An 18437-nucleotide genomic window follows, 5' to 3' on the forward strand; every position below is an offset into this window, starting at 1 on the left:
GTGTTACAGGTAGAGAATACAGTGTGCTGTGTGGTGTTACAGGTAGAGAATACAGTGCTGTGTGGTGTTACAGGTAGAGAATACAGCGTGCTGTGTGGTGTTACAGGTAGAGAATACAGCGTGCTGTGTGGTGTTACAGGTAGAGAATACAGTGTGCTGTGTGGTGTTACAGGTAGAGAATACAGTGTGCTATATGGTGTTACAGGTAGAGAATACAGTGTGCTGTGTGGTGTTACAGGTATAGAATACAGTGTGCTATATGGTGTTACAGGTATAGAATACAGTGTGCTGTGTGGTGTTACAGGTATAGAATACAGTGTGCTGTGTGGTGTTACAGGTAGAGAATACAGCGTGCTGTGTGGTGTTACAGGTAGAGAATACAGCGTGCTGTGTGGTGTTACAGGTAGAGAATACAGTGTGTTGTGTGGTGTTACAGGTAGAGAATACAGTGTGCTATATGTTATTACAGGTATAGAATACAGTGTGCTGTGTGGTGTTACAGGTAGAGAATACAGTGCTGTGTGGTGTTACAGGTAGGGAATACAGTGCTGTGTGGTGTTACATGTAGAGAATACAGCGTGCTGTGTGGTGTTACAGGTAGAGAATACAGCGTGCTGTGTGGTGTTACAGGTAGAGAATACAGTGTGCTGTGTGGTGTTACAGGTATAGAATACAGTGTGTTGTGTGGTGTTACAGGTAGAGAATACAGCGTGCTGTGTGGTGTTACAGGTAGAGAATACAGTGTGCTATATGGTGTTACAGGTATAGAATACAGTGTGCTGTGTGGTGTTACAGGTATAGAATACAGTGTGCTGTGTGGTGTTACAGGTAGAGAATACAGCGTGCTGTGTGGTGTTACAGGTAGAGAATACAGCGTGTTGTGTGGTGTTACAGGTAGAGAATACAGCGTGCTGTGTGGTGTTACAGGTAGAGAATACAGCGTGCTGTGTGGTGTTACAGGTAGAGAATACAGTGCTGTGTGGTGTTACAGGTAGAGAATACAGCGTGCTGTGTGATGTTACAGGTAGAGAATAAAGCGTGCTGTGTGGTGTTACAGGTAGAGAATACAGTGTACTGTGTGATGTTACAGGTAGAGAATACAGTGTGCTGTGTGGTGTTACAGGTAGAGAATACAGTGTGCTGTGTGATGTTACAGGTATAGAATACAGTGTGCTGTGTGGTGTTACAGGTAGAGAATACAGTGTGCTGTGTGGTGTTACAGGTATAGAATACAGTGCTGTGTGGTGTTACAGGTAGAGAATACAGCGTGCTGTGTGGTGTTACAGGTAGAGAATACAGCGTGTTGTGTGGTGTTACAGGTAGAGAATACAGTGTGCTGTGTGGTGTTACAGGTAGAGAATACAGCGTGCTGTGTGGTGTTACAGGTAGAGAATACAGTGTGCTGTGTGGTGTTACAGGTAGAGAATACAGTGCTGTGGGTGTTACAGGTAGAGAATACAGTGCTGTGTGGTGTTACAGGTAGAGAATACAGTGCTGTGTGGTGTTACAGGTAGAGAATACAGTGTGCTGTGTGGTGTTACAGGTAGAGAATACAGTGCTTTGTGGTGTTACAGGTAGAGAATACAGTGTGCTGTGTGGTGTTACAGGTAGAGAATACAGTGTGCTGTTTGGAGTTACAAGTAACTGTGTGCTGTGTGGGTTGGACCACAATGAAATGATAAAGTACTGCAAATAATTGAGTAACACAATGAAACTGCAATGTGTGAACACAGCCAAGATGTCCTGCAATAGATTTGGGTGGGGAATGGACAGGGTGGGTGACTGTGCTAAACAGCTGAGGGAAAGCAATGCATTCTGGAACCTTGTATTACTGTGTACAACTGCTCAACCAGAAAGCACAGCCACATAATACACAACAAAAAACCCCAAGCAAATGGATTTTTGGTAGTTTCAAAACTGGGATAGACAGGTAAGTAATGCTTTATGCTTCTTTTTTTTTTTTTTTTTTTTACCTCTACCTGGAGTTCCCATTTAAGTGAATGTACCATTAGGTACATTGCTATGGGTTTTGTTTACCTTAACTGATCGGTGCCGGCGCAGAGATGCAGGTGGCTTGGTCCTTTTTTTGAACCGCTGGCCAGTTCCCATGGAAGGCGCCGGCCTTTTTGGGAGCATCGGCTCACCCCAGAGCACTGGGAGCAGGCCTCAGGCCCCCACTGTGACAGTCTCCCTTCTGTGACGTGGCTCCATTAGAATCAGTGGAGCTGCGACACAGAGTGGAGGGGGTTTCGTGAAAATGGGGGCTGGCGGGCCAGTGCTGTGGGGTGAGTTGGTGCTCCCAAGAAAAACAGCGCCCTGCATGGTAAACGGGCAGCAGCTAAAAAAAAAACATGCCTCCATTCTGAGCTCCCTCTAGTGGTGGTAGAATGTTTACAGCTAGATATTAAGCCAACAGAATATAGTTAAACTGTGAACATTAACTCCTTAAAGTGTCACTGTCGTTTCGTTTTTTTGGAAGAAATCAATAGTACAGGCGATTTTAAGAAACTTTGTAAATGCGTTTATTAGGCAAATAGACCATTACCTGCATTCAAAAAGACTTTCCCCAGCCGCCCCTCCCCCTCCTCTATCTCATTTCCATCAGTTGGGCCCTGTGTAACCTATGGAAAGGGGAGGGGGGAGGAGGGAGATTAGGCTCTATACAGTGATCGCAGAGTGCACTGATCAATGCTATGCCACTGATCAATCAATGCCTATTTCACCCCATACATAATATTTTGGAGGTTTCATTATTAATTTTGTGATAGATTGACAGGTGCCCTTACAAAGTACACCTGTTCCTGAAAAAACAAGTCCCCACATGGCCCTGTGGATGGAGTTATAGCTCTTAGCAGGTGAGGAGGAAAAACGAAAATGCAAAAGTGAAATTTGGCCCGGTCCCTAAGGTCATTTTGGGCTCTGTCCTAAAAGGGTTAAAGAGTTTATCCAGGATTAGAAAAAGCACAGCTACTTTCTTTCATGTTATGTTATTTGTAAGCTTTGTAAGAGACTGTTGTGTTTTGTTTTTTTTCATTTAGAATCGAGGAATCACATCCTCTGTTTTCTGACACCATGGAAAATCTTAAGGCGTAAAAGCGTAAGGCTAAGTTCACACATATTATTTCCATCAGTATTTTGGTCAGTATTTTTTCAACCAAAACCAGGAGTGGAACTGACAGGGGAAAATTATAATGGGAAGATTTGCCCAGTTTCTGTGTTTTCAACTCACTCCTGGTTTTGGTTGAAAAAATAGTGACCAAAATACTGTGTGTGTGAACAAAGTCTAAAGGTACCCCTACACAATAGAATAAAGCAGGCCATACCTACCATATGACAAGCCAGCTAGTCAAAATGTACATCTTCTCTTATAGCTCAGTGATGTGCCGTTCCTCTGGTATTCTTACTAGAAATGTATGACTGAATAACCAGCTGGGTGTTACCAATTGAGAGCTTGTCTGTAAACTGTTGGACATTATCCAATCAGAACTGACAGTGCCAGACTGTGCAGGGACATGTCCCCAACTGGTCACACCAGTCATACACCTCCAGTGGGGATAACAGAGGTAGGGTCCTATCACACGGAGCGATTTTTAACGATTAACGACTAACAATAAACAAGATTGTTTATCGTTAACCTGAAATCGTCCACCATATTACACAGAGCAAGGTCATTATATACAATCGTTACTACGACTGTTACTATGATCGTTTACTCCTTCTGATCCCAGCAAAACAATGGACAATGTGCAATTACACTGAACGATTAGTGAAAAAATGCGGAACTTGAGCGAACGAACATGGAATTACAGCGAACGATTAGCGATAATTTTAGGTTCAGATCTAAATCAACGATCAATGACACTCAAACGATTTTTCGATCGTTGCCAGCAATTACACAGAACGATTATCGTTTAAATTAGAACAATATAACGATTTTTCGCACGATAATCACCCCATGTAATAGGGCCCTTTAGCTAGGTTCACACTGCTTCTTGCAGTCATTTTAGTGTATAAGTTTTATCATAAAAAAAATAAAAATAAAAACTGATTTTTTTTTTAATTTTTAATAATTCTTGAATCAATTCCTGATTCTTTAGTTTTCAAGAAAAAAGCCACCCCTGGAGATGTCTGGCAGCGGACTTTGCATCTCAAGAGGTGCTAAGGAGGAAGTTTGTGGTTATTCCATCCCTTCTAATGGGTATGGGCATCTTTAGGTCCTGATGTCACTAGATTTGAGGTTCCTGTATTTAAAAGAACTAAACAGAAGGTATAGATGGCTCCGAACAGATGGCACTAAATGTCAGAAAGGGAACAGGACAGAACGGCTCTCAACTGATCCCAGCATCTGAGGTCTTAGCATATTAACTCATTTGTGTTATCCATGTCAACCTTCAAAGGTAATCTGTCATTAATTTTTTGTTTTGTTTTTGGTGTTTTATGCCGATTAGAGATTCTAAAACTTTTTTTTTTCTGATCAGTTTTCATATTCTGATTATACTTTTTTATTTATTTATTTTGCTGCATATTTTTATGGGAGCAGCCATTATTTTCCATGGGAAAGTTCTTTAGGCGTGTTCTGTAACTTGTGCAGAGGTTATTTTGCAGGGAGGGGGATAGGGGGAGCTTCAGCCATTACCGATTGTAAATGGTTTGATCTACTTGTGGCACCTTTCATTGTGATCCTTCCTGTATTGTTAAGGAGGAGGAGGCTGGTTTTCCTTAGGGCCCGTTCACACTGAGTAAAAGTGGCGGAATTTTAAAACGAAGGCCGCGCAGAGGCAGCCACTTGAAATTCAGCCTTTCACATTGATTCAATTGATTCAAGTATCAGCTTATTAGATTTAGCGGCCTGAATGAAAACAATAATTTTTAGATTTTAGTGAAATAGAAAATTATTAGTAACTAACATCCTCCATGCCCCTTATTATTTTAGTTGTGGATATTTGTACATTTTTCACCTCCAGGGCCTACTTTCTACAAACTGGTGTCAAGAACTGACCAGCATATTCCAGATGAGGTCGTAACAATGCTTATTAGGCCACATTCACATGCTGTAAGACAGCATCCGTTCTTTGACGTGCCATTGTCACAGTGCGGCCGCTGTCTGTGAAGTTCACCCTGGCCAGTATTGCAGTATTGGCCGGATGAACATGACATCTTTGGAATTGGAATGTGGGCATATTCAGGTGTGCCACATTCCAATGAATTATAGCAGACAATGTAAAGTGCTCCTGGAGCCGCACTTTACATTGTCTGTATAGTCAATTTCATGCGGCCACTATTCAATGAATAGCAGCCACACAAAAATGACATGTGAGTTTTTTTGCGCAGCTGAATGGAATCCCGGCCAGAGTGTATACAGTGTGCTCTCCGGCTGGGATTCCATAGAATTCCATTACAACGTACACCTGCATAATGATAATAGTTGTATTGGATGTGCTGGCCATTTCTTTGTTTGTCTATTCCCTGTACAATATATTTAGTTTACAGAACCTGCAGTCTCTATATCCCCCGGTCACACTTACATGTATTGTCTTTGTTGTGATTGGTCCATTCTCTGTAGAGCGGCTCCTTCAGTTTTTGATGTGTTACTGTAGCACGCACCATATATTCTTCTCTTGCATTGATCTTGTCTCTGAGACTCTCAGTGGTGCTGGTCACATTATAGGTGCCGTCCTGGTTTTCCTGCATGAGATCTGTAGATTCCAGGGTCTGGGGGGTTTTACTGGAAGGAGGTTGAAACACTTCCCAGGTTACCGAGATTTCCTTAGGATAAAAATGATCCACGTTCAGACTGAAGCTGCCGTCCATGGACTGGGTGATAGTTCTTAACTTGGGACGGCCTGGTACCAGAAGAGAAATGTCCATTTATAATCAGAATATACAGAAAAAATAAGTGAAATCAGAAATAACTGACTACTATGGTATCTCTTAAAAATAACAGTAATGACAATGCTTAAAGACGGATCTAACCTGCTGACAGCCCCCTATAGCACTGGTATGCTGAGGAGGTAGGTATGTGTGTTACCCTCCTCCTCGGCGCTGGTCCTGCGCTGTTAGTCGGAGTAATCTTCGCTCCGGTGCACAGCAGTGCTCCTAACAGTGCAGCAGAGCAACTATTACTCTGTCTAACAACGCCAAGGCGGAGGGTAACACCTTCATCCTCAGCGTCCCCGGGGCTGTAAGGGGCTATCAGCAGGTTGTTTAACCTGCTGATAATTCCCATTTAAACTATCCCTGTAAAAAAACAAACAAACAAACTTGGCTGGACGTCCCGATCAGTGTCAATCCTGCTGCGAGTATTTATTCTCATAGAAACTAACAGGCAATGGATCTGCAGCGGATTTCGATGTGAATTCGCATTGCGAAATTTACTGCAGATCCGTTATGTGTGAATCTAGCCTATTATCTAGTATATTATGAATCTAGTATATTATGAAAAAAAATAAAAACTTTTTAGGATGAATTACTTACGTTTCTGTCTGTAGCTGTACACATAAAAGAGAATGGTGCCGGCTCCTAATAGGGAGGAAAGTAATACAGCGACCAATACAACCAGACCCTTATACTTAGTCTTCAGATCTGAAACAAAAGAAACAATAAAAGAAGAAATCATAAAACAAAATAAATTTTATAAAAAAAGTCAAGGGTCATTCTATATCAGCGGTGTCAAACTCAAATAGACATTGGGCTGAAATTAAAAACTTGGACAAACTCGCGGGCCAACCTTGATATTTATTGAAACGCACAAGCAGCGTATGTGGAATTTTCAGAGTGGCGTGCAGCGTTCCTGGCACTGTCAGGCACTGTTATATAGTTTCTCACATAGTAATAATGTCCCATATATAGTAGCTATTCCCCCACAATACTGTCCCAATATAGTAGCCAGCCCCCACAATAGTGCCCCATATAGAAGCCAGCCCTTCCAATATTGACCCATATAGTAGCCAGCCCCCCACAATAGTGCCCAATATAGTAGCCAACCCCCACAATAGTGCCCCATATAGAAGCCAGCCCTTCCAATATTGACCCATATAGTAGCCAGCCCCCCCACAATAGTGCCCAATATAGTAGCCAACCCCCACAATAGTGCCCCATATAGAAGCCAGCCCTTCCAATATTGGCCCATATAGTAGCCAGCCCCCCCCCCCCACAATAGTGCCCAATATAGTAGCCAGCCCCCACAATAGTGTCTCATAGTATCCAGCCTCCCACAATAGTGCCCCATAAAGTTAGCCAGCCCCCACACTAGTGCCCCATGAAGTAGCCAGCCTCACATAATAGTGCCCCATGTAGTAGCCAGCCCTAACACAATAGTCCCCATGCTATAGCCAGCCCTAACACAATAGTCCCCATGCTATAGCCAGCCCTAACACATGACGGGGGTGAGAGGAGATGATGGGGCAGAGAGGAGATGATGGGGGTGAGAGGAGGTGATGGGGGTGAGAGGAGGTGGTGGGGGCAGAGAGGAGATGATGGGGGTGAGAGGAGGTGGTGGGGTGAGAGGAGGTGATGGGGGCAGAGAGGAGATGATGGGGATTAGAGGAGGTGATGGGGGTGAGAGGAGGTGGTGGGGGTGAGAGGAGGTGGTGGGGTGAGAGGAGGTGGTGGGGGCAGAGAGGAGATAATGGGGGTGAGAGGAGATTATGGGGGTGAGAGGAGGTGGTGTGGGCACAGAGGAGATGATGGGGTAGAGAATAGATGGAGGGGGCAGAGAGGAGATGGAGGGGGTGAGAGGAGATGATGATGGGGGTGAGAGGAGATGATGGGGGTGAGAGGAGGAGGAGAAGAAAAGGGGTTGAATTTGATGTTGGAGGAGCAATCGCCCCATAGCACCCGCCGGTGGGTGATGCTGCTGGGGGAGGGAGAGAAGTCAGGGCCATTCCTATCAGTTGGTGACCACGGGAGGCGCCGGCACTGACATCTTTCGGCCCCCGCTCAGCTGCCCATAGTACTACGACTCCCCTTCCCTCCCGGAGCGCACTCTGAGGATAGCGGCAGCCAGCCCTCCCCCTGGCTCAGCATCGGGCGATGGGTCCAGGGATGGAAAGTGCGGGACCCATCACCCACTGCTGAGCCAGGGGGAGGGCGAGCTGCCACTATCCTCAGAGTGCGCTCCGGGAGGGAAGTCATGAATCCTAGCTACGCCCCTGGTTGTCACCCACCTTTCCCCAGTACAGTCAGGCTCTCATGCTGTGGATGGAGTAAGGTTCCATGCTGCACCTCACAGGAGAGCTCCTGGCCCCAGTTCTCCTCGGTGGGGGTGAAGCTGAGGACGGCTTCCAGGGATGAGCTGTTAATTCTCTTTATTTCACTTTTCTCCACTGTCCTGTTCAGAAGCCAATTCACAGCAATGGATTCTGGGTAAAACCCCGACACGTAACAAACCAATTTCTGTTCTACATTCTTCTTAAATGTGTGAGGTAGGATGTGAATGGTCGGCACGGCTACAAATCAAGTAAAAGGAAATTACAGTATTTCTTAAAACTATATATGGTAGTTTTCTGAAAAATTCCTGAACATCACATTCAAAGAAAAGTAAAGAAAGCATATACTCCCTCGATCCTGACTTCTCTCGGAGCACAGTGCGTGCTGTCTTTGTGGTAGGTGTCTGCAGTTCCCGCTCTTGCCGTCCTGGGGAGCTCCCACTGTGCATTGAGCCTTGTAAGTGTCACTATCATCATAAAAAAAAACTTTTCACATGTCATAGAGACATCTCAAAGTTTAGAATGAGACCTGTACCAATCTTGCCTTGTTTGTTGGGACTGGTCACGGCTGATGACGAGCCCACCAATACAGAGCTGGCCATATGTAGGATCTTATATGAAGCCAGGAAGCTTATAGCATGACACTGGATCCAGCCGGAAGCTCCTACCATGGCGGAACTGATATACAGAATGAATGACATTATGCAAAATGTAAGGCTACAGCTTAATTTGAAGATATATGGAGTCCTTGGTTGGACTCGCCTGGATTGCCCTCCCGGTTGCTTAGAAGAACACCCATGGAAGCTTTTCTTTTATCGGCTCGCCAACATTCAAATACGACCAGAGGTAGGGCTCGTGGGAGGAATGTGAGAGGCTCTAGAAGATAATTTGGTGGGAAATGTTACACTACATAATACTGTTGGTTTATGTGTCTCAAAACTTACCTAGGGGACATGGTTTCTTGCTTTCAGAACTCCGAAGTTTCTGTACATAGCCACGCTTCCTAGACGCGCAGATACCCACTATTTAATATGGATCTGTAGATTAGTGTTCCGTACGCCGCCTGTCATGTTGTATAGTGTTGTATTGATTTACTTCTTTATGTGATTCTGTATGTTGCCTGATTTTTTGGGGGTGACTTTTGTTTGGGGGGGGGGGGAGAGGGAAGTAAAAGTCTAACTGTTGTTACGTTGCAAAAAATATCTGATTTAAAAAAAAAAAAGACCTGTACCAATCAGGAGAACGAGCCAGGAAAAGACCGTGCTGCAGCTCATCCTCTCCCCGCTCTGTGTAAGAAAAAAAGTCGGGCTCCATAGACTTACAATATGAGCCTGACTTGTTCTCCCGATCAGTACGGGTCTAAACACTCTGACCCGGACCGATGGAAAACATTTGACTTTATGTCTTTATGACATGTTGAAAGTTTTTTTTATGATGAAAGGTACACTTTAACAAACAGGCTGCTGACAGGTACACCTTACTAAGTTGCATAGTGGCTCAGAATTTTTAGACGTCTCAGCTTCAGTGCCATCTATTCATTGTCTTTGGTTACCTCCATACAGGAGCTGAAATCTTTCCTGGAGAGGTAGTTGTAGAGATTCATGTTGGACTCTGCATGAGAAGTTCTTCTCTCTGTCCTCCTCACTGGGTGTTATGGTCACGGAGCTGGTCACATTGTATACTCCATCTTCATTTTTCCTGGGATTCTCCACAATAACATCTCTCAGCATCTCTGTGCCCCGGAACCATCTAACATCGATATCCACAGGATAGAACCCAGTGATGGAGCAGTGCAGGACACTCTTGGTATTCATGACAACTGTGTTACCTGTGATCCTCACCTGTGGAGAAGCTGAATCAAAGGAAACATAGGAAATATAGTAAATGTGCAGACTATCCTGTAAAGAAATAAACAGATATAAAAGCTCCCAACTAAACTAACTAATCTTAGAACACTGACCGGCCATCAGCCGCTCACCTCTATTACACATAGCGATGCATGGTCGGCGGCCGATGATTTTCAAAAATGTTGAAAGACAAGGATCAACTGTTGATCAGCTCCTCGGCCTAGAATCTTTATTACACAAAACGATATCTGCCCAAATCAGCCTGATTCGACAGATAATGGCGCTGTGTAATAGGACCCTTACATTTTAAAAAAGTTTTGATATGTTGGGGTCTGGGTGTTCAGTCCCCTACAGATTGTTAGATAGACAGAAGAAGCTCAACTAAGTGCTTTATCTTCGTCTCACTGCCTTTTCTGTCTTCCTGCAGGAAACAACTGTCTTTGTAAGTCTATGGAGACCATTTACTCCAGCAAAATGGAGATCACAGGTAGCCGGGAATTGAAGCGTACAGTCAGGGGCATGGCTAGGGGTTCAGCCTAGGGGGGCGAGTGAGTTTGAGTGGCCCCCCCATCCGATTATGTTGCCCATAGGGAAACTTGGCAGACGACAATGTTTTCAGAATAACAAAGGCTATATTCTACTGTTTCTCTTATGGCTCTACTAGGCATTTCTCCCACCTAGCCAGAATCCTGCTCCACACTGATGAGTGGCAACATCCTGAAACAGCTGTCTGTGGATGGAACCTGGCCTTGGTTTTTTCCTTGTCATGACATTGACATCTATCTATTTTATCTATCTATCTCCTATCTATCTATCTATCTATCTATCTATCTATCTATCTATCTATCTGAGTAAAGTCTGGGGCACACAGGATAACAGTGAAAGTAACTGTGATTTATTCAATTCATAATAGTGCAGCAATCCATAGACGCCAGAGCTGTGGAGTCGGAGTCGTGGAGTCGGAGTCAGAGTCGGAGCTAGTTTTGGCTGAAGTTGGAGTTGGAGCTAGCTTTGGCTGGAGTCGGAGTTGGAGTCGGAAAAAAATGTAACGACTCCGACTCCAGCTTTAAAAAATCTTTAAAAAATGTAGAATTGAATTTTGATATGAATTTTACAAGTTTTGCTCATGAATATATATTATGAGCAACATTCTAATAGGACATTGGCCCTATTACATTAGGGTGGTCGGGGAATATATCAGTAATAGGACACTGGCCCTATTACATAAGGGTGGTCGGGGAATATATCAGTAATAGGACACTGGCCCTATTACATTAGGGTGGTCGGGGTAATATATCAGTGATAGGACACTGGCCCTATTACATTAGGGTGGTCGGGGTAATATATCAGTGATAGGACACTGGCTCTATTACATAAGGGGGTCATGGAAAAGTTGTCGGTCACTATTTGACAGTTTGTTTCTGAGCTGGAAGAGTCCATTGTGTGGGGGGAGATTTGTGCTGTTCTCTTCCTGGATGCTGGATGACTGTATGTGAGCAGCAGTGTAATATTAAGATATCCTGTGTAATATAGGAGGAGACATTAGTAGTGTAGCAGTAACCTCTGTCCCCAGTGTGGTGTTTTCTCTCTTGGAGAAGATTGTGTGATTTTCTTCAGTGTTCTAATGCTCCAGCTGTGTGTGTGTGTGTGTGTGTTTGCTATGGCTGCAGCAGGCTGTGTGTATGTGTGCTATGACTGCAGCAGGCTGTGTGTGTATGCTATGGCTGCAGCAGGCTGTGTGTGTGTGTGTGTGTGTGTGTGTGTGTGCGTGCTATGGCTGCAGTAGGATGTGTGTATGTTTGCTATGACTACAGCAGGCTATGTATGTCTGCTATTGCTGCAGCAGGCTGTGTGTATGTGTGCTATGGCGGCAGCAAGCTGGGTGTGTGTGTGTGTGCACACACTATGGCTGCAGCAGGCTGTGTGTATGTGTGCTATGGACGCAGCAAGCTGTGTGTGTGTGTGGGGGGGTGCGCTATGGCTGCAGCAAGCTGTGTGTGTGCTATGCCTGCAGCAGGCTGTGTGTGTGCGCGCTATGGCTGCAGCAGGCTGTGTGTGTGCTATGCCTGCAGCAGGCTGTGTGTGTGCGCGCTATGGCTGCAGCAGGCTGTGTGTGTGTGTGCTATGGCTGCAGCAGGCTGTGTGTGTGTGTGCTATGGCTGCAGCAGGCTGTGTGTATGTGTGCTATGGACGCAGCAAGCTGTGTGTGTGTGTGTGTGTGGGGGGTGCGCTATGGCTGCAGCAAGCTGTGTCTGTGTGTATGCTATGGCTGCAGCAGGCTGTGTCTGTGTGTGTGCTATGGCTGCAGCAGGCTGTGTGTGTGTGTGTGTGTGTGTGCTATGCCTGCAGCAGGCTGTGTGTGTGCGCGCTATGGCTGCAGCAGGCTGTGTGTGTGTGTGCTATGGCTGCAGCAGGCTGTGTGTATGTGTGCTATGGCTGCAGCAGGCTGTGTGTGTGTGCTATGGCTGCAGCAGGCTGTGTGTATGTGTGCTATGGCTGCAGCAGGCTGTGTGTGTGCTATGGCTGCAGCAGGCTGTGTGTGTGCTATGGCTGCAGCAGGCTGTGTGTGTGCTATGGCTGCAGCAGGCTGTGTGTGTGTGCTATGGCTGCAGCAGGCTGTGTGTGTGTGCTATGGCTGCAGCAGGCGGTGTGTGTGTGTGTGTGTGTATGCTATGGCTGCAGCAGGCTGTGTGTGTGTGTGCTATGGCTGCAGCAGCCTGTGTGTGTGTGTGTGTGTGTGTGTGTGTGCTATTGCGTGCCCCCACAGTGACCTTCTATATTACTATGTGTGACATCTATATCACTATGTTTGACCCCTCTCTATATCACTATGTGTGACCCCTCTTTATATCACTATGTGTGACCCCCTGTATATCACTATGGCTGACCTCTATATTACAGGGATCTGGCATTGTTAACAGTGTTTCTTTAAGTATGGTGAATATTAGTTAGAAACATAGAAGACTGTCAGCAGGAAAAGACCATCTGCTCCATCTAGTCTAGTTCTGAGTTGTTCAGGACATGGAGGCTGGAGACTGGCTGCATCCACTGCACACACAGGAGAAGCTTCCTTTGTATGTTTCAGAAGTCGGAATCGGAGTTGGAGTGGGTCCTGATAAAATTCAGGAGTCGGAGTTGGAGTCGGAGCTGCGTCTTACCGACTCCACAGCCCTGATAGACGCAATGTTTCAGTGGTGTCACGCCACCATTTTCAAGCTTGAAAATAGTGGCGTGACACCATCGAAACGTTGCGTCTTTGGATTGCTGCACTATTATGAATTGAATAAATCACAGTTACTTTCACCATTATCCTGTGTGCCGCAGACTTTCCTCTACTATAGTACATCGGTCTAAAGCCAGGACCTGGGCTCGCTGGCACCTCCAATTCGTACAAGCAGTGCTGCTCGCTTTCTTTTTCTATCTATCTATCTATCTATCTATCTATCTATCTATCTCCTATCTATCTATCTATCTCCTATCTATCTATCTATCTATCTATCTATCTATCTATCTATCTATCTATCTATCTCCTATCTATCTATCTATCTCCTATCTATCTATCTATCTCCTATCTATCTATCTATCTCCTATCTATCTATCTATCTATCTCCTATCTATCTATCTATCTATCTATCTATCTATCTATCTATCTATCTATCTCCTATCTATCTATCTCCTATCTATCTATCTATCTATCTATCTATCTATCTATCTATCTATCTATCTCCTATCTATCTCCTATCTATCTATCTATCTATCTATCTCTATCTACCTCCTATCTATCTATCTATCTATCTATCTATCTATCTATCTATCTATCTCCTATCTATCTATCTATCTATCTATCTATCTATCTACCTAGCAGCAAGATAGTCCACGGCACTCACAAGGTTAACAGTGAAAGAAAGTTCAGTGATTTATTGGTTCATCATAATACAGCACTCCAAACAACACGACGTTTCGGTAACCTCACGCTACCATTTTCAAGCGTACAAAGTGAAATACAAGTTCAGTTTAAATACACACATCTAATGGTGCGTTTACACGTAATGATTATCGTGCGAATTTGCGCGATAACGGTTGAATTCGAACGATAATCGTACGTGTAAACGCAGCGAACGATCGAACGACGCACAATAAATTGTACATTTTGATCTTTCAACAGGTTATCAAATAGTCGTTCATCGTACGCAAAAAATTCGCTAATCGTTCCGTGTGTACAGTCGTTCGCCGATTTAACCAATGTGTGAGATAGGCTTAAACGATCGCAGTGCGAATTTTCATACGATATATCGTACAGTCTAAACGCTGATCGTTATGAAAAAAAAATCGTAAATCCGACATCGCTAATCGTACGATCGGGCCAATAATCGTTTCGTGTAAACGCAGCATAAGAAGGTGATTGGTTTACATAATTAACAAAATATAGCACACATGTGTTGAGTCCAGTCAAGATTGTGTAGGCAAGGAGGACACTGCCCCGTCCTGGGCGTGTGTGTCCAGGTACGTGCAATTCAATCATGTGATAGTTCACATGACCACCCACAGTGTCCAAATAGTGAGATCTAGTGTCCGTGATAAAAAAAGTCTCTTAATGTCAAAGAATTACTTGAGCAGGGTTGCATACTTGTAAAGTTGTGTATATATATAAAATGCAATTGATAGACGATCTGTTACTTGCTGGAACTGGCTCCGGATTCACCACCTCTCTCAAAACAGAACTTTAGTTGGCACAGTTCCGTTTTGAGAGAGGTGGTGAATCCGGATTCTTTTGATGTTGTGTGAACATTGCCCAAAGAAGTTTCCAGTGAGGGTGACCCATATGCATATGCATTTTTACTGCATATAAGCAATAAGCAAATGCCGCACTCCTGTGTCCGTATCATGGGAGATGAGCCATCAGTGTGACAGCTGGACTCCCAGTGTAACTACCCGAAGCAGAAAATCGCCCCCTCCGGTACTTTAACCCATTAAATGCCACTGTCAGACCCCTCCCCCCCCCATAATGAGATGACAGTTTATCCTCACAAAATAAATCCATGCAAAATAAATTGTTACATAAAACATAAAACACTATACATGTTTGATATTGCCACATCTGTAACGACCCAAGGTATAAAATTCTATCATTTACACCGCATGGTTCACACTGTAAAAAATATTTTAAAAAACAGCGGCAGAATTGCTTTATTTTGTCAGTCTGCCTCAAAAAAACATAAAACAGATCATATATACGTGTGAAAATTGGTATCAAAGGACAACTCCGGCCAAAACTATTTTTTAATATGTTGTTACTTATGGAAATTTGGACAAATTTCTAGTGTACATTAATTATGGGAAATGCATATATAGGGCTATTTCCCTTATTTTAGTAGATCAGGGAGACTTCAGATTCTCTAAAAAAAAAAAGTGACGTCATGAACCGGAGGTGTAATTACAATGGATCGCCAGCAGGGGGCGCACTATATATATATAGAAGTCAATGAGTACCATTGGAATTACAATGGATGTGTATGTAAATGTAATATACAGTATGTTTTTGATTGAATACATTTATGGAAAATTTTGGGGAGCAAGTGTCCTTGCTCCCCAAAGTAATCCATAAATGTATTTAACCAGTACGTTTGGAGGGCACCGAGCAGGGAGGGAGAGAAGTGCATCTACCTCCCCCCTCCTTTCCTGCTCGGTGCTGCTGCTGCCACATATGCACAGTACTACTCCCTCATTATCTGCTCATAATATGAGCAGATAATGGGGGAGTAGTACTGAGTATATGTGGCAGCAGCAGCACCGATCAGGGAAGGAGGGGGGAGGTAGATGCACCTCTCTCCCTCCCTGCTCGGTGCCCTCCAAACGTACTGGTTAAATACATTTATGGATTACTTTGGGGAGCAAGGACACTTGCTCCCCAAAATTTTCCATAAATGTATTCAATCAAAAACATACTGCATAGTACATTCCCATACACATCCATTGCAATTCCAATGGAGTGTCCAGCAGGGGCGCACTATATATGGAAGTCAATGGTACTCATTGACTTCTATGTATAGTGCGCCCCCTGCTGGACACTCCATTGTAATTACACCCCCGATTTGTGACGTTACTTTTTTTTTTAGAGAATCTGAAGTCTCCCTGATCTATTAAATTAAGGGAAATAGCCCTATATGTACATTTCCCATAATTAATGTAAATTAGAAATTTGTCTAACTTTGTAATAACATATAAAAAAATAGTTTTGGCCGGACTTCTCCTTTAATAAAAACTATACATCTTCCTATAAAACTTGGATCAATGTAGCGACAGTTCTTGTTTTTCTATATTATTTGTCAGGATATCTATTAATCCTTACCTAGTATGTCCAGCCGGACTTCTCCCTCCTTTCTCTGTGAGCCATATATTACAGCACACTTGTAGAGGCCGCCATCAGACACAACGGGATTTGACACATACAGATCGGCCCCCCCATCCCAAACTCTTTCTACATAAGACAGCCTAGGATTCGTTGTTGTTTCTGCTTTGTCATCAACTCTTAGGACTTGTTTTCCTTGATAATACCAAATAATTTCAAGCTGTGAACGATCGACTGGAGGTTTGTCCACGGTGTATGAGCATGGTATCTGCACGTCCTTCCCCAACCAGGCCTTATGAGTCTGAGGGAGAAGCAACTTCAACGCCACAGCTGTAGAGAGGGAAAATAAATAATGTTAATGACCAAACAGCATTATCAATGCAATCCATACGTTTTTGTAGCTCATTGTTTAGCTAGAGAACATTCAATAAATGTGTTTTTTGATATTTTAAAGGGGTACCCCAGGCTGGGGGGCTTTTTCGCCTATAGCCGGGGAGGAGGTGGATAAGGGCAACGATGTCCCCTTACTTCCCCGGTTCCAGCACCGGGTCCCAGATCGCGCCGCTCCCGTCCGCGCTGCCCGGCCACTTCCTGTTCTCTGACGCAGTCTTGAGATGTGACATTTCAAGTCCGCTCATCCAGACTGGGGTGAACATGCCCCACAGCGGTCATTCTTCATCATTTCAGATAACATCCCAACATCAATTTTTTTTTTTAAATCAGGTAATTTTTATTAACAGACATATTGCATTACAGCCACACAAGCAATATACGTCATGTACAGAATATTTACGTATCTTAGAAATTTAGGAATATACAGTAGAAAAATGCACGATATACAGTTTGAAATGTTCTGTAATTATTACAGGGAAGACAATAGGTGGCGTCTGCAATACAACCTCCATTTTCTGCATTTTCCTCCTAATCATACCATCTATACTGTAAACACGAATAACAAGTAGAGCTACCAGCCCTCCCCCCTCCCCCCCATATTTATGAAGATACTATCGGGCACGTTGTACCCTACAGCTTGCTCGACACCCCGTGTCGATAGTGCACCATATCCGGCTTAGGTAGGTCATGTATAGTGAGGAAAAAAGGAAAAATCTGAACATTCAACTTAAACTTTGAACCGAAAACTGCTATAGCTCTCACTGCGTATCATATATTATTAGCTACGTCGCCCACACTGGCGTCACTCATTTTGACGCAACTATATAGGGAGCCCCTCCACGCCCATCAACAGTACCGCACTTCCATTATGTGTCCTTTAACTGGTCATTGCATTGAGGAACTGCTGAAGGGGGTTTCTACAGGTCTGCAGCAATATTTGGTTTGGTATGCCCGGTGTATCCAGCCACCTCCCCCATATTTGTTCAAATTTGCGGAGACATTTCCGTTTTACATAGACACCCCTTTCCAATCTAACAATATTGTTCATTCTGTTCAAGAAGTCAGGTATGGTCGGCGGCTCTCTATTGATCCATCTAGAAGCAATACATTTACGCGCTTGGTACATAATCCGTTGAACCCCTAATGTTGTGTAGTCATCCAATTGTAGGGTACCAAGCAGCCCAAGAATGTAATGTTGCGGTGTTAAAAGTATAGAAATACCAAAAACCTGGCGAATTATATCCCTTATCCCCTTCCAGAAGGCCTCTAATTCTTGACAGTCCCAGAACATATGGAGTATGTGGGCGCCCCCCTCATCACATCTCGGGCACTGAGATGTCGCCCGGTATCCAATCTTGTGCATAATATGCGGGGTTTTATAGACCCTGTGTAACAAAAACAACTGTGGCATCCGTTGGGCCTCACATAAAGATAACAAAGGGACCAGTTCCAACATCTCCTGCCACTGAGAGTCATCAACGGGTCCGACTTCCTGCACCCACTTATCCCTGATAGTCAGGGGCATTGCAGAAAATTTTGAGGATAGCAGAGAGGAGTATGCATAGGATATAGCCCCTCTTCGCACCCCCCTATCTCCTACAGCGTCTAGAAGGTGGTGAGATGATAGGGCTAGGGGCGTTA

At 44.2% G+C, this 18437-nt stretch overlaps 1 protein-coding gene across 2 annotated transcripts in view; it reads right to left on the bottom strand.

Annotated features, from left to right (window-relative positions):
* LOC138801495 (uncharacterized) overlaps positions 1-18437 on the bottom strand; it is an 80650-nt gene that overhangs the window by 48903 nt on the left and 13310 nt on the right. For both annotated transcript variants that reach the window (XM_069984389.1, XM_069984388.1), the window contains exons 3-7: positions 16404-16733; positions 9760-10059; positions 8166-8447; positions 6475-6582; positions 5526-5843 (exon numbers count right to left, since the gene is read on the bottom strand). In XM_069984389.1, coding sequence (XP_069840490.1) covers positions 5526-5843; positions 6475-6582; positions 8166-8447; positions 9760-10059; positions 16404-16733 — 1338 coding nt within the window. The remainder of the gene's footprint in view (positions 1-5525; positions 5844-6474; positions 6583-8165; positions 8448-9759; positions 10060-16403; positions 16734-18437) is intronic.

This window comes from Dendropsophus ebraccatus, chromosome 9 (genome assembly GCF_027789765.1).
Source record: "Dendropsophus ebraccatus isolate aDenEbr1 chromosome 9, aDenEbr1.pat, whole genome shotgun sequence".
NCBI lineage: Eukaryota > Metazoa > Chordata > Amphibia > Anura > Hylidae > Dendropsophus > Dendropsophus ebraccatus.